This window comes from Lethenteron reissneri, chromosome 27 (genome assembly GCF_015708825.2).
Source record: "Lethenteron reissneri isolate LAM-NWPU_2019-01 chromosome 27, ASM1570882v1, whole genome shotgun sequence".
Taxonomy (NCBI): domain Eukaryota; kingdom Metazoa; phylum Chordata; class Hyperoartia; order Petromyzontiformes; family Petromyzontidae; genus Lethenteron; species Lethenteron reissneri.
This window is the reverse complement of record NC_083805.1, coordinates 5,500,046-5,517,338: the sequence shown is the minus strand read 5'-3', so window position 1 is coordinate 5,517,338 and position 17,293 is coordinate 5,500,046. Positions and strand designations below refer to the sequence as shown.

Genomic DNA, 17,293 nt, shown 5'->3' with positions numbered 1-17,293 from the left:
GTGGCCTGGTCTCAGTTAGCTGATGAAAGTTGCAAGCGAGAATTTCATCATCGCTTGCAGCTGGGGTTGGCATCGTCCCCCACTCCACCTGATGTCGAGGGTAAATGGGCGAGGTTTAGGACTGTGACTCATGCAGCTGCAATGGCTGCTTTGGGTACGCGGTCCAGACCTCCCCAGAAACCCTGGCTGACAGAGGAGGTGTTCAGGTTAATTGAGAAAAAGCGACAGGCCCACTCTCATCGCCTACAGCATCCCACGTCAGAGAATGAGGAGGTTTACCGCAGCCTTCGCTCGGAAGTTCGGAGAGCCGTAAGGCGTTGTAAGGATGGGTGGTGGTCGCGGGTTGCTGAGGAGATGGAGTCTGCCTCAGTGGCCCGTGATCACAAATCACTATTTAACTCCATCAAAAAAGTAACCTGCAGCGCCACACCTATTACCATCATTAGAGGAAAAAACGGTGATCCAATCTCCGACCCCCAGGAACAGGTTTGCAGATTTGCTGAGCATTTCTGTGAGGTCCTGGGGGAGGGAAATTCTCTCAGCCAGGAAAACATCATGGCACAAAGTGGGGATAACCCTGCTGAGGCTGCGGTGCCTCAAATATTGGAAGAGGTCACCCCCTGTGAGTGGCTGGCTGAGGTTCCAGCTGTTGAGGAAGTACTGAGGGCGATCCGGAGTCTGAGACCAGGGAAGGCACCGGGCAGAGATGATCTCCCAAGCGAAATGCTGAGGGAGGGTGGCGTTTGTGCACAGACTGCCCTATATGACATCATAACAACAGTCTGGACCACTGGACGGGTTCCGCAGGACTGGAAGGATGCCCTGGTGGTCCCCCTCTTTAAGAAGGGGGACCGCACAGACTGTAACAACTACAGGGGCATCTCACTCCTCAGTGTGCCGGGTAAGGTCCTGGCAAGGATTATTCAACATCGCCTTGCTAGGCACGCTGAGGAGGGGCTTGCGGAGCCCCAATGCGGTTTCAGGAAAGGGCGGTCCTGCACAGATGCCATATTTTCTGTCCGTCTGCTACAGCAGAGGTGTAGGGAATTCCAAAAAGACCTACATCTCTGCTTTATTGACCTGGTCAAGGCCTATGATACCATCAGTAGGACTGGACTCTGGGTTGTTCTTCGTGCTTTCGGAGTCCCTGACCCTCTGCTCACGATCATTAAGGACCTTCATGATGGTGAGCGGGCCCGGGTAAAACTACGTGGCCGGGAGTCGGAGCCTTTCCCTGTACACCTTGGGGTGCGACAGGGATGTCCTCTGGCTCCCACATTATTTAACATCTATTTTGACCGCGTAGTTCGTGAAGCCTTCAATAGCTGTACCGGGGGAATTTCCGTTTGGTACAGATATAATGGGAGGCTGATCGACGCCCGGGTGCGATCAAGGGATGGCTCCTTATTGGTCAACCACGTTATGTATGCCGATGATTTGGTAATAGCTGCTCATTCAGAAGAGGAGTTGGAGGCGCTGCTGCTGAGACTGGAGCGTGCCACTAAGAGGTGGGGCCTTACCATCAGCCCCACCAAAACCAAGCACCTGCCTGGGTATTTTGTACCATCGGACACTCCACCCCCACAACTCCCAATTGGTGATGGGGCAGTTGTGGAGAGAGTGGAGAGTTTCCCATACCTGGGCAGTGTGCTTATGACCGGCTCCAGTCTATCAGCAGAGGTCTCACTCCGAATCAGTCGAGCGGCAATATCTTTTCATCGGTTGCGTAACGCTGTGTGGAAGCTACCTGGTCTGTCGCTCCGCACGAAGCTTCAGGTCTTCTCGGCCACGGTCATTCCCTCCCTTCTCTACGCTTGCGAGACGTGGACCCCCCTGGTGGAGCATCTTCGCCGGTTGGAAACATTTAGGCTGGCCTGCCTACGATCCATCCTGGGTTTAACCAGGCTGGATTGTGTGAGGAGCTCACAAATCCTTGAAAGATCTGGGCAAAGTCCCATCAGTGAGCTCCTCCGGCAGGCAAGGCTGCGTTGGCTGGGTCATGTAGCCCGCATGCCCAGCCACCGCATGCCTAAACAGCTTTTGTTCGGCCGGATCGAGGGGGCTAGACGGGCGCGGCACGGGCTGGAGAAGAGATGGAGTGATGTGGTACAGGAGGACGTGGAGCTGAGTGGACTTGCCGATGACTGGTACCAGCGGTGTCAAGATCGGCCTCAGTGGAGGAGGCTCGTGAAGGACGCTACTGGGCAGTTGGAGGCAGTCGCCCTCCAACAACAACGGAGGGCGGAGGAGCGACGCTCACAACAACGAGCGGAGCGCCGGGTGGCTAAAGCACAGCAAGTTGGCACAGTAGGGGGCACAGGTGGTGCATCAGCCAGTCATCTCGGTCATCTCGGTCAGTCGACCAGTGGCACCTGGGTCTGCCCCGTGACCTCCTGCCAGCGGGCTTTCGACACTTCACGTGGCCTCAAGGTGCACTTGGCCTGGCACAAGCATCGTGGTGACGTCACCGCCACTTAGTGGCGAATGGCGGTTGTTGTTGTTGTTGTTGTTGTTGTGTATGTGTTTGTGTGTATGTGTGTGTATGTGTTTGTATGTGTTTGTGTGTTTACGCTCGCATTACACAAATGTGTTGCAGGTCTAAGGCGTTCCTCGCGCAGCATTGCCGCTTTATTATTGCAGTCGTTTACTGCCGTACGCACCCTCAAAGTCGTGTGTGTCTGCAGCAAGCGCGTGTATGTGTATCTATGGACGCGCGCGCGTGTGTTGTGTAGGAGGAACGGTAGTGTAGTGCTTAGCGTGCTGCCTGTGTCTGTGTGTGTCTGTGTGTGTGTGTCTGTGTGTGTGTCTGTGTGTGTGTCTGTGTGTGTGCGTGTGTGGTGTGTAGGGGGAACGGTAGTGTAGTGCTTAGCGTGCTGCCTGTGTGTGTGTCTGTGTGTGTGTGTCTGTGTGTCTGTGTGTGTGTGTCTGTGTGTATGTGTCTGTGTGTGTGTGTGTCTGTGTGTGTGTGTCTGTGTGTCTGTGTGTGTGTGTCTGTGTGTGTGTCTGTGTGTGTGTGTCTGTGTGTGTGTCTGTGTGTGTGTCTGTGTGTGTGCGTGTGTGGTGTGTAGGGGGAACGGTAGTGTAGTGCTTAGCGTGCTGCCTGTGTGTGTGTCTGTGTGTGTGTCTGTGTGTGTGTGTCTGTGTGTGTGTCTGTGTGTGTGTCTGTGTGTGTGCGTGTGTGATGTGTGGGGAGCGGTAGTGCAGTGGTTAGCGTGCTGTCTGTGTGTCTGTGTGTCTGTCTGTGTCTGTCTGTGTGTGTCTGCGTGTGTCTGTGTGTGTGTCTGTGCGTGTGTCTGTGCGTCTGTGTGTGTGAGGAGCGGTGGGTGTAGTGGTTAACGCTACGCTGCGCTACCAACCCGGCGAACCCAGTTCGATTCCCGCTCACGGCCACCACCAGTCAAGATTATTTGAACCTCCCATAGGTCGACTCAGCCTCAAACGAGTAACTGGTGTGGCGTATTAACATCGCCACTGGGGAGACAAAGGCGGCCGGCCGTGGTGGATACAAGTCCCGGGCGAAGCCGGGTAGTACAGCTAGTTTAGATATATTGCTAAGCCTTTTACGTACATTAATGTCGAAAATGCGCCATTGTAATTGTATGGCTTTGAAAACTTTAAAGGGCAGGGTTAATTTGTCTATGCCAAGATGTACAGTATGATTTTGTTTTTTGGATATTAACTAATGACGATTGACATTTGTCAGGCACGTTTCAGCCACGGATACCGATGTGCTGCGCATGGAAAGCAGGAAGAGAAACATAACCTGCAGGGTACATCAGCCAGAAGTAGTGGGCGCTAAGCCAGTTTAAACAAGTATAACCCGTAAAAACAAAGTTTTCCACTATAAATCCTTTATATGCGTGGCGGCTAGAGTTCTCTCGTCCTCTGGCTTGAGATGGCTGCCACCTATGGGTCAGATGATTGCATTGCACCATTAAGCAATTGGTAATTAAATATAATATTTCTGTCCTAAAAAGTGTAAACTTTTGGAAAAAAAATTTCACGAACATTAATTGTCACGCACAACGAGTCTGTGTGGAAAATGTCAGCTCGATTGGATCACGGGAAGTGGGTTTAAAAAACGACCGAAAGATTTGCACGGTCGTAAGCAAGCAAGCGAACTTAACATAAAGGATTTAAAAAGGTGAGTTTTCAAGACAGACGTAAATAGCTCAAAAACTCTGATTGTCTCGTGTCCAAAGGCAAAGCGGTCCATGGCTAATTACGGAACTTGTGCCTACATCCAATGCCAATATACAAAATAATCCACTCCGGCGTGTTGCGACGATAGATGGCCAGTGGACATCCCCAAAGTTATACTAAACACGTTACATTCCATTTGTTAATCAGACGACCAATAATAATGGGAAACACTTGCGCGCATTGCACGGTGCAGGGCTTTTTAGTAGTGACAGTGGAGGCACCCATAAAGAGCAAGGACCCATTTGGCAATTCAGTGGAGCATTTCACATCACGCTTTACCCCCATGTGCGAGTACATAACTCACGCGGAACACACACGGAGAGTGCCGATAGGATTGCATCAACAATGAACGCTACTCTCGTGCAATTGGGTTCATGGTCAAATTAAAACAACTCAGTGGAAGGAAAAAATACCACACCCACACACACACTAACTGTACTTAAATCATGCTACAATTGAAATATCATGATTGTCCACCTCTCTCTGAATTTGGTTTATCAAGAGCTGTACACGTTGTACAATAAACGCGTTGTACATGGACAGCCCGTTTTGTCGAATCACTGCTGGAGGAGTGCCGACAGGAAATGAGGACTAATTTGGCCATCCTCCCTCCACGTTGGGTCACCTGCAGGTTGATGAAAGTGGGGAGAGGGCAGAACAGCGGATCGAGAACAATGGGAAAGTGGATCTTTCTCACAGATTGTGTTCACGGGAGTGCTGTGCAGTTCTGTAGACATAGAACCAAAACATAAATAGGAGGAAATATGCCTCCTTCGCATATCTCTCCCTCCACGTTAAAAAATAAACAACACTAGATTTTACACACCCTCTCAGACACAGAGGCATCTGGGAGCACATATCTGTAGCAGTTCCGCTCCCAGTTCACCCAAACAGTGCACCCCTAGTAGTTTATGATACAAATATAACAAGTGGCTTGACAAGGTGCACTTCACTTTTTCCTTTATCTACATTATCTGGAAGATCGGCAGAGGCTCTGGCAGCCATTTTTTATTGAGTTAAAATGACACCACTAACACGGATCCAAACAATTCATTATTTTGCTGCACAATCTGGAACAACGGTGCAATATGTTATTGGTTCTTTCGATAAAGTCACGTAGAATGGAAATAATAAAATAATAAACATAAACATAATAAAATAATTCTCATGACGTTTCAGCCACAACGCAAGCAGCCGTCCTCAGGTGGAGAACAGGTCTGTCGAGAAGACAGAGTCATTCAGACTCTGTCTTTCAGACTGTCATTCGGACTCTGTCTTCTCGACATACCTGTTCTCCACCTGAGGACGGCTGCTTGCGCTGTGGCCGAAACGTCGTGAGAATAATTTTATTATGTTTTATTTTTATTATTTTATTTCCATTCTACGTGACTTTACCGAAAGAACCAAGAAGATGAATCCCTGCAGTCACGAAAGCTTAAAATCGAAATTTAACGGTGCAATACTCGGAGTACAAATTCTTGCCGAAGACTGAAAAAAAAATATATCATTACCTTTACTCCGGATGACAGCAATTTCCCAAAACGTGAACAAAAATTATGTGATGGACAATCTTGTGCCGCCAAGACATTGAAGTACAGTGCTAATCTTACTGTATAGTTGAATAAAAAAAAACTTTGGAGAGTGAGAAATTACATAGTTCTTCCGAAAAAATACCATTGCCGCCCATTGCTTGTTATGGGCTACTCGGAATGTCGCTGAAGGTCTGTGAGATCATTCAAAAGTGACAATGCTGAATATACCCAGAGTTGTTGATTTCTACCCCCCCCCCCCTTTTCACTGGAAACATACCTATAATGCAGTTAAAATCAGACTGGGTAGATATGAGCCGGTGATGCTTACCAAGAATATAAAATAGTCATTAGTACCATTGTGGGGAAATAACAGAACAGACCGTACACCTCTTGAACGTGTCTGTCCTCAATGCGCTAATCAAAGTTTCAAACTTTTGTTTCTTATGCGCATTCGTCCTCGCTGCTGCGCTTGGAGGACTTGACAACAGAATGATCCGCACCAGGTGGGTCACGGCGTTTATGTACGCGGTGGGACGGAGTCGCCAAAATAAATTAATAACGATTTTGATTTCAGTTAATTCGGGACCCCAGGGTCCCACCATAAAGATCATATCATGGAGAGAGAGAGGAAAAGTTGAAGTGTACCTCTTTAAAGGATTTGCTTTGTTTACATCACTAATTATAAGGGGTGCACCATCTGAATCCATTGGAAGCGGAACTGGTTCAGATGTCACTCACCACCGATGTTATCTGTCGCTGGGAATTCAACTTCGGGTCACCAGATTTAAACATCCATCCTGCTACCACTCTCTCAATTTCCGAACCAAAAATATTTAGGACACTCTTAATTCCACCGCTGAATAAAGGCTTCCCCATTCCGTGAACTTCACAGAGGGCATCGTATGTAGCCAACCGTGCAAACCGGAGGTGCCGGGGAATCGGAGGCACTATACCTTCCTGTGGAGGGTCCGAGTGTCTGCCATCCATTGATGGGGTTGAGTATGTTGTCAGAGATCTGTATTTGCAGGGGCAGCTTGGGCATCCAGACGGTCAGATCCAGGGAGGCGCGCATGTGCTCGTAGCTGACGTGAACGCGAGCCCGCGTGGAGCCCTGTCTCTCCTTGCCATTGACGTACACGTACTCGCAGCCTGCTGACACCTGCTCACCATCGTGGGAAAATTACGAAACAATCAATATTTGTGATCCTCTGCACAGAGGGGAAAAAAAGACTGAATCAACGTATTTGACAGAAATATTAGTGCTGTAATCTTCTTAGCACTGCAAGGCAGTTGTTATATTTTCTGGAATACCAATAAAACCGCCGAAATTGATTGTATTGAATGAATTATGGAAGGTCGTAACCATTCTGTGGTGTGAGTTACTAATATTTCGTGGAAAAAATATATATTATAAAACAAAATGATTATTTTTCAGTATCATGAATGGTAACATTGCATTATGGTTCATTGGAAGATCCATGTACTGCACAATGTAAAAATGTAGTCATATGAGGTGTGAATTGCAAATTGAGCATGCATCACTCAAGTTAGTTCAAAAATTGGCTTTTTTGTAATATTCACACACTTTGTATTTGTATCTGACATTTAATTGGTTTGTGCTATTTTAATGTAAGGCCTTCCTCAACAAATCTAGTTCATTCATTATCTAAAATGCATTCTGGGTTGGCAAAGCAATTAATAAGCCTCGGGTCATTGACAGAGCTGATCGTATCTTTCAAAAAACACTTGACTGAGCCTGTAATGTGGCCTAATGTAGAAAAATTTGCATACACTTTCATAAAGTCGTGTCACAGAGTGCGTTGGCAATTTAGCCATTCATCGAAAGACCCAATAAGACTCTTAACACAGCTGATCCCATTCTTTTCCGCTGTCTCAACAGTATCGTTCAAAATTAAAGTACCCAGTGCAAAGGCACTACCCAAGTCATATACCCATTTCAAAGTAAATTCAAACAATACTCTCGGAATCGTGCAATGCACATCTTGACATTGATCTGCCTGCAGAGCATTTGCCTTGAGGGAAAAGGCCTGTTGCCCAGGTACATTTTAATGTCATCTGTCACAGAAATCAAGTTGCTCATTCCAAGAGGCATGTTTCCTTTATTTTTTTGCAATTTTTCAGCAAAAATACAAATAATATTTTTAGTTATTTGTAGATTTTACTTAAACGTAGAACACGTTTTGGTAGCTGGTGAAATTATTTTTTTTGCACTTTTAAATTATACACCCAGTCACCTGCTTGGATAGCATAAATTAAATGTTTTTTTTTTTAGTATTCATATATCGTGAACATACTAAGAGCAAAATGTCAGGTTGTCACACATAGGCGTTGGCTCTGTTACAAAAAGGCATCCCATACTGTTATGTACTGAATTGTATTACAGTACATGTGCTGTACTGTATACCGTAAATAATAATAATGGTAATTCAAGTTCAAATCCTGGCCAGGTGTTGACTCAGTCCATCATTCCTCTGGAGTCAACAAAATGAATACCAATTTTTTGGGGATGTCACCAGTGGGCTGTCCTATTGATAGGCACACTCCTACCATGCGAATTGAAAATTCTACCACTGGCTCAGGAATATAAAGAATCGATAAAGCACCGCCTCAATACTTAGTTGAGCAGGAAATGGCCTCGGCTCTTTTTTTTCTCTTCAATGATAATACACGTGAACAACTCTTTGTCAAATTTCGATTTAAAGCTTTCGTGACTGCAGGGATTCATCTTCTTGGTTCTTTCTGTAAAGTCACGTAGAAGGGAAGTAATAAAATAATAAAAATAAAACATAATAAAATAATTCTCACGACGTTTCGGCCACAACGCAAGCAGCCGTCCTCAGGTGAAGAACAGGTCTGTCGAGGCGACAGCGTCTGAATTAACTCTTTGTCAACCAACTGCTGGACGAAGCCTTTCCCATGCCACGTTAATAGTGCGGGTTGCTTGACCGAGCTTCGCCACGCTAATGAGTGCGTGGACAGCTGAGCAGTGGTTCGTGTGCTGCGCTGTGAACCCAGCGACCTGAGTTCTATTCACGGTCAATGATAATACACGTGAACAACTCTTTGTCAACCAACGGCTGGACGAAGCCTTTCCCATGACACGTTAATCGTGAGGGTTGCTTGAGTGGACAGCTGAGCAGTGGTTCGTGTGCTGCACTGTGAACCCAGCGACCTGAGTTCTATTCACGGTCACGACTAACATCAGTGGTGAGTGAAAATCTGAACTCATCCTGTTCTAGTACAGAGTTAGACTGATGGCCTTAATCTAAGTTGCCTTATGGTTGTTGTTGTTGTTTGACTTGCATCCCACTGGGATTTTTGCACACAGCGTTGGTGTACGGTGTTTTTTTCTGCAATATTTTGCTGTCTTTTCTTGGATTTTCTGTTTGCACTTAGTCACATATTCACTTTAATATGTTTTTTGTTCATGTTTTTGTTTTTTGTTTGTTGCGGTTGCACCCGATTCAAGAGCCGAACGGCTCACAGGGCTACACCTAATAAATGAACTTGAACTTGAACCTCTTCACTCTTTGTGCGTGGATGTATGCATGTGTATTAAAAATAAGAATCTGGCATTATCCGTGAGGCTGGGTAATCTGTGGTTGTATTCACAGCTCTCCAAGGGTCAACACAGCAGAACCTCGAGACTTCTCGCCATTGATGAGGCTTTCCCGCTGATAAGCAGAACTTCAAGGCTTCCCCGCTGATGAGCCAATGATGAGTCAATGGCCAGACCAAGACCCAAGCAAACCCTGCCCATTAGATCCAAATTAGCTCGCAGATACAGGACACTTTTCCTTATCGACCTGCAGAGGTTCATAATGAGATACAGATGTCAGAGCTAAAATGACGCGTGATGCACGTAATGATTTCTGTTAATAAATTATGTATTTGGATACAAACAAAACTAAAGACCTTGGCTAACAGTAGGGCATTGTGGTGATGCGCATATTAATGTGACCTGGGTATTATGAAACTTGACCCAAAGGATGCCATTAATTTCTGCTTCGAATACAAATTACTGTCACCCCCCCCCCCCCCGATTAATACAAATTGCATAGCAACAGAACCAAAAAGAATATAACTAGTGATTGTCCCATTGTTTGTAAGCCACGGTTATCATTACAGCATTCCAGAATTGTAACAGTGGCTAATGATGACTGTTGCCTCTCAACAATGTTTGGTGACGAGCTCAAATTGCATAACATAGTTCTTACAACTGTAGCAATTTAAGAAACATTCCCAGAGAGAGCAACTATTTTTCGGCATTTTCTTTAAAGTCGTACAATGATTTCTTCTATATTTACTTACAAATGCAAATCGGGAATTGTTGTTTTAGTTGAACACGTAGGCTTTCGCGACCAATGTTATTCATAATCAACGTTTTTGGGTTTAGATCGCGTTTATTTATGAATGTGTCGTAACCCTCCACCACCCGACACGGCCAATCAGTAAAAATGTGTCTTTGTCAACATGACACATTTTTACTGATTGGCCGTGTCGGGTGGTGGAGGGTTACGACACATTTATAAATAAACGCGATCTAAACCCATAAACGTTGATTATGAATTGTTGTTTTAGATAAAAATTACACATACAACCAGTCATGCTGTGTAATTTTATTAACTTCTAAAAACCTTACTCTGCAGCAGCAGCAGCCTAATGAGGCTAATGCACGTCCAGTGAAGTGTTAATTTAATGCGATGCAGAGATTTTTTTTACATATTTTATGCAGCGTATGCATACATATACATGGAGAGAGAGAGAGAGAAAGGGCGCGACCATGATTACAAAAAAAATCTATACCGCAGTAACGGCTATTTCCTACATCAAGGGACAAATAGCAACTGCCCACGGGTGCAGCTAAGGTCACCCAATCTGAAACCATGGACAACATAGTGACGTCACTGTCCACGTCGTTCATTTGCTGGCAGCAGCGTTTAAGATATCCACCAGCCTACTCCCGAAGCCGTCCAATGGCTCACTCACTCACTCGTCAACCTTCGCAGGGCGATGTAAGTGTTGCTGATAAACTCCCCACCATATGACAGCAGAAGGAGAGGCACACCTTTTGTATGCATCCCATTTATCCAGCTCCGTTGGTTTTTTCCCAAAGACAAACACCCGTTCATGGAAGAAATTAATAAACAGACAAGACGCCTCTGACCCATATTTGTCTCTCCACGTAAAACAATTAATCTTTTTTTTTACACGACCCATAGGCCACACGGGCCTTCTTGGAGTATTTGTTTTAGCATTAATGGTATTAACCCAACATTCCAATGTCAGAACCCTACTGAACACAAATATATCCTGAGACCCAATGAGGCTTTCCTGTGTAAATAGTTGGCAACATTATTTTAAGTCGGCTTATTTTCTTACAATTAATACATCATCCAATTGTCAACAAAGATCTCCCTTGGTTAGTTTTAAGGGATATCATGGCAAGTGGCAGACAAAGGAACAGTGTGTTCAGGAATTCATTTTAGTCTTAGATATCCTCGTCACTACCATTGTGCATAGCCAAAGATGTAAATTCAGGTCACCAGCAGCAGAGCAGCGGAGAGCACTCACCGTTACACTCACCACCATTTCCCTTACGACGACAAATACACACGAATATTTGCCATTTATCCTTGCAGACTAATGGAATAAGTACTATTGAGTGCCTAATAAGGGCAGCAAGGCACATGATGGATTGTTGTGATCAACACCTAATCTGGCCATCCATGTCCGTCCGGAGCGACGCTAACATGGTGTAATTAAAAAGGAGGCACGTCAAAATGTCTTTCTACTTAAATGTGAGCAAGTGGTGGCAATTCCACGTTCTTATGGTAGGATCTAGTCCATCCGCGGGATGACTGCTTGAAGTTCCCCATAGTGGCATTTATTTTCCAAATTCCAGAGGGATTGAAGGCTGAGTTAATTCAAAACAGCTGCAGTCAAGGGCTATAAATGTTTAGTGCCACTGCAGTATTATTGAAATGCAATAGCACTGGCAGCAATCAACATCTGCCGGGCGAGGGGGGACTATTCATGGACGTAAACCCCTTGATGCAAGGTGAGTGGAATTGGGCAAACAAAGGGGATATAAAGGGCCAGTTTGGAGTACTAGAGATCAGGAGGTGGAACATATGGACGCGTGGCGTGGCTGGTGCGAACACGAATTGGATTATGCTACTCCGTGGCCGTTCGCACCCCATGCTGCACAGGGGTTTCCACCTCCGGAAAAAACATTGGAGAGCAATGGGATTACATTCACGGCGATGAATTCAAATAGCGCCACCGTTCACGAGCAATTAAATTGGCTGGTCTCTTTGTTCTACCAATGCTTGACTTGTAAAATTTACAGCATCACCGTGTGTGTACACGGAGCGGCACCGATTTTACACAAGTCAGCCAAGACATGTAAGATGCACGCATCGTGCAACAACAGTCGTGCTGCTGTTGATTTATTGAGAAATGTTTTGTCATTTTTGCTGCAAAAAAAACCATGGACTCCTGTAAACAGGAGTACACAGATAGGCAATGCACACCAATATTTTTTTTTTCTAAGTCTGACATGGAGAGCAGGAAAAATTGTTCAGTGGTGGGTTTGTTTGCTTTATGATCGCTATCAGCAGCTGGCTGAATTACATTGTTTGTTTAATTCATCATTATACTGTTGTTGACTTTTGAAAGATGTGTGCATATCATCAATCACATGCAGTTTGTTTTTATCCATTCATATTTTGTTAGCTCGTTTTTCAGCAATTACACTTTTATCTTATAAACCAAAAGCAGCAGCGTGGACAATGGAGTGCCTATGGTACGCAGAAAGAGTGTCTGGGTACATTGGAGGAGTGTCTGTGCACATGGGATGGGTGCCTGTGTATACGGGTTGCCTTTCTATGCACAAGTTGGAGGCAGTGGAGATATAGCTGGCAGTCACCTAACATTCCAATGAAGGACACATCCCATGAAATTTGGTTCCGCACTTAATTGGCTCAATTCGAACTGTGAGAATGAAATATCAGTTTCACTGTCATGGGACCAAAGTCACTCTCATTCTCAGAGTGGGTGGGCAAGTGCTGCCCTCAACTGTGTGCACCAGAAGTCACTTGAAGAAGGGATCTCAGAGGTAGCTCTGTGGTATCTGCTTCCGTGGCCCATGCGCTGTGAGAGATCTGCATGGATACATCGTCTCGTGTTGCGAAAATTGACAGCACATTTGGGATAAAACCAGGGAAAACATTGCAACAACAACAACAACACGTTTTTGGACACACACACACATGGCCTACTCATTTTTGATCCATGTCACGGGATATTTTAGCACCTGCTGCGAGGCAGGCAGCGGCGTGCACGTTGTGGTTCACAACCAGGGGCGCCCGCTGACTTCGAACAGCGGACCCTCGCAACGAGCGGCTCGCGCTCCGCCGAACCACGAACACCGTCCGCACCTTGAGCACGTCCTCACCTTGAGGACGTCCTCGTCGAGCGAGTAGCACTGCGCCTCCTCGGAGACGTCGGTCACGAGGCCGCTCTCCTCCACGACGAGCACTCGCAGCGGCAGCGCCACGGTGCGGCCCGTCAGCACCGCCGTGTTGAGCAGCTCCTCCGCCTGCGGGGAGCCCGGGTCGTTCACGCGTCACACGCACACCGCCGCCGTCGTCGTCACCACCGACGCTCTACAACGAAGGTTGTCCATGCACGAGCTCCGTCTGGTCTGACCCTCCCGCGTGTGTGTGTCTGTATGTCTGTCTATCCGTCTGTCCGCCTGTAACTTGGCAGCGGCGATAACCCTCGTAGCGGCAGTCCAATACGAACCAAACTTGTGTACAGGACACTGGCATCACTGTTGCGACGAACCGTTATTAACTGAGCTTTAATGCATTTAGCTCTGCCTACTGGTGTCCGTCTGCAAGGTTGGGGTCACGATAAGCCTCGCAACGATGATCCAATATGGACAAAGTGCTAGAATGGGAGCAGCTCCTCCACCTGTGAAGTCTCCACCAGAATATCGAACCTAAATCTTTAAATGACCGCACCGGGCTCGCAATCCAGAAGCCTGCCAGTTCCATTCGTTCTCCCGGTGCGGCGGTTGAAACAATAAAATCTCAACGCTCCTGTCCACCCGGCACTATAAATGGATCCAACCGTGGTTAGCCGATCGGAAGATCGCATGCGGTGGGGTAAAGTGTGGGTAGTCGAGCATGAGCGAGTGGGGACAAGATAGCCTCCAGAGGAGCCCTGTAGAGCTCCCTCTAGTGGAGGCCCTTCTGCCAGCAGTGGCGTGAGCAGGCAATTGTCCAGGCTGCATCTTTACCTTATTTTTAATAACCTCATTATAAGCACCATGATAACAATGGATGCAGTGTGTGTGTGTTTTTGCTTTGACATGTATAGGGAATGACAACGATTTCACTTTGACCAACCCTAATGACTACTGTCCCTGTCCAAACATGTATTTTAACGATCTCTAAATATATTGTATCATAACTAAATATAATGCTCGCATACGTTGTGTCACAATCCGTAGGCATATGCATCACAATTGTTCGGTTGAATTTCAAATGCTTTATGTAAATATGTACCCTTTGAATGTAAATCGTCAGCGTGTGCAATAAATAACAGGGTAATTAAAAATACAAAATAAACAACGAAACCACGGTTATTTAAGATGGGCTGTTACCCAACAAATTAGACAATTAAATAAAAAAAAACGTTATAACTGTCAATAAAAGGGGCACTAAGTAATCAGATACGCACACATTAAAGCCAGCGCAAGCATCTCCTCAGGGCCATATAACAGGGTACCTGTCATTAACAAACAAGATTTGGATTCCGAGCGTGAGCTTAATGAAGCACAAATAGAATTAATCCCAACATGCATCTCTCTAATGGAATTTCCTCAGAGCAGTCTATATGGGGCCACCCGAATACTGTACATTCTCCGTGCAGAACGTTATTGTCTTCGAACTTTTGGCAATGGTCATTCAGTATGTGCGGCTGCTACACGGGCCTAGTATGTGGTACATTTTTTTTTTACTCTGGCTGGGGTACTTGATTAATTTTAGTTCATATTTAGCATTCATTCAGGAAGATTACATTCCAAGTGTAATATATTCCTATTAATTTGAGATGATTAATTACATGTGCAGTATGGGGAAAAAATGTGATGGTAGACAAGACACTTTCATCATTCTAATGACCAGCCACTTTTAACATCATAATCATGAGCTATTGTCTATACACTGACGGATTAAGATTTCTCCACATCATAGAAATCAGTCATGTTCTCGCGATGCCACAATCCATCTCGTTTCAATCAAAATCCATCTCAACAATGGTCATCCTCTTGGCCGTGGTCACGCCTTTGGCTGCCATTCCATTACTGATCTCATCCGTCAGCCGTTATCCCTTACAGCAATTTGTCTTGCCAAAGTCCACTTACTTTTCATGCCTCTAATTGCATTTGCTCTCACATCCATGTGCCCTTCTCTCTTGTCTCTCCGTGTAATTCCCACCATGAATTCCTCAATGGTTCTCCGCATACTCTTCGCTTTTGTAAACGTTTCTTTGTCGGCGTCCATGTTTCCGATGCGGATCTTATGCACTGATTGAAAACATTACTTATTTTCGTATGAGCTTGGTGTTTTCCTTTAGTCACGCTGGTATGCTACATTCCATTATCAAATTAAATTGAATTACCAAATTCGATTAGCGTACATGAGGAAAGAGGTTGGGAAGACTGGGGTAAGGCTATGGTTAAACCACGGTGGGCTCGTTTGAGCAGGAATAGGTGAAGCCACTCGGGCAGCCATCCATGACATCATCAACAGATACATTCGCTGCACGAGTATTCCTTCAGGAATCCATCTCAACGTATTCCCATTGTGAGTGCACCATTTCAGAAACCATCTACAACATATGCAGCTCAGTAGGAGGCTGCTCACTCAGCTGCAACTTCTGTCTGCAACACCTTTCTTTTGCCAGCCTACACCGCTCGCATTCTCCATGTGTTCAGTCTTTTTTTTTAGTAAGAGGTAAAAAAAGGTAGAGTTTACAACCCTCCAATTGCTTGTTCAGTCCACTCCTGGCAGAAGGACCTGCACTATATTGAACCCAACAGAGCCGGGGTGTTTTGGCCGATTCTTTCACGTTGCCCAGATGTCTTGGATGAGGTCTGAATTACCTCACTTTATGCCACCTGCCAATCGATTCGCTGTGGTGTACCCATTCATACTTCTGGCTGGACAGAGGCCCGGGCAACGCTGGGAGATTTAATAAACTTACCCATGTTTCGACTGCCGCACCCGGAGATCTAATCAAATCAACGACCTTTGAATCGCAAGTCTTAATGTACTCACTATTGAACCATGGCAGCATTCCTTTTTTTTTAAGTTGCTCTTTAAATTTTTCACTGATGGCTCCAAATCACAGCACATGCGCACTATAACTTGTTTTTCTCTCCCAATTGTCTCGTACATTCAACTATAAATAATAAGTGAATTAAACTGCCGTTCTTGAATTTGCTGTCAATTGTTGTGACTCGCCAGTTTCCCTGTCTCCATAATTCGTTGCCCTTGACTGCCAAGAAATATATTTTTTTTCTTTTATCCTTGGTTCTTGTGCAGAATCTTGATGTTCTGATACAATGCCTGGCATCCGAATGTAAGATTAGTCTATATGAAGTATTTTATATCCGTGATCATCGGTATTTTGGGAGTATTTATTGTTTCTCAGAACAGTGGCGTTCCAATGCGTTACCCATGGGCAACATGTGGACCCACTTGGATTTTTTGTCTGCATTGAGGCCAGAGGGCAATTTTTCCGAAACCTCTGGGGAACAAAGGTATATTTGTACAGCTATAGATTGCGTACACACGTACGTATGCTGTGAAGCTCTTTGCCAAACCCTAGCTTTGACACCCTTAATTTCCAATGATAATGAAAAACAATGTAAAGCACGCATCTTTGTCAATCCACTGCTCAATGAAGGCCTTCCCACGCTCCATCAGTCATGCAGGTTGTTTTGATCATACTTCACCACGCAGGTTTTGGTGAAGAGGGGGGGGGGGTGGGGCTTGGGGGGGGGATCGACCCAGAACAAGTTCAGATATCAGTCACTACTGACGTTTTCCGCGGCCAAGAATAAAATTCAGGTCGCCGGGTTCATAGCGCAGCGCGCTAACTCTGTGCCACCACTCCACGCCCCCCGGTATAAATCGGCGAGAACGAATTCGGTGGATGATTATTTCATGATTAACGCGAAAGCCTTGACTGTGGCATTGTTTTCTGTTGAGAAGAAGAAGAAAAACTCGGAATTTCATAATCCTCCAGGTGATTGTAAAAACCACACCAATAAAGCAGCACGCGTGAATCAGTCGTGGAGCTTGTAAACTCAATGAGGCAATGAGCAGGCTAATAACATATTGTGCGATTTGATAGCATAACAAAATACGAGGTGTAATTTAAGTGCAGCCGATTTAATAAGCAGGTGATACTCAGGTGCATGGCAGCAGGCGGGAGTTATGGATGCGTCATTAAATATT

General features: G+C 45.6%; 1 protein-coding gene across 1 annotated transcript in view; it reads right to left on the bottom strand.

Annotated features, from left to right (window-relative positions):
• The window catches only part of LOC133348425 (transmembrane protein 132C-like), a 97,186-nt gene that overhangs the window by 11,411 nt on the left and 68,482 nt on the right, over positions 1-17,293 (bottom strand). The window contains 2 exon segments of the mRNA XM_061561219.1: positions 6,689-6,894; positions 13,216-13,359. Coding sequence (XP_061417203.1) covers positions 6,689-6,894; positions 13,216-13,359 — 350 coding nt within the window.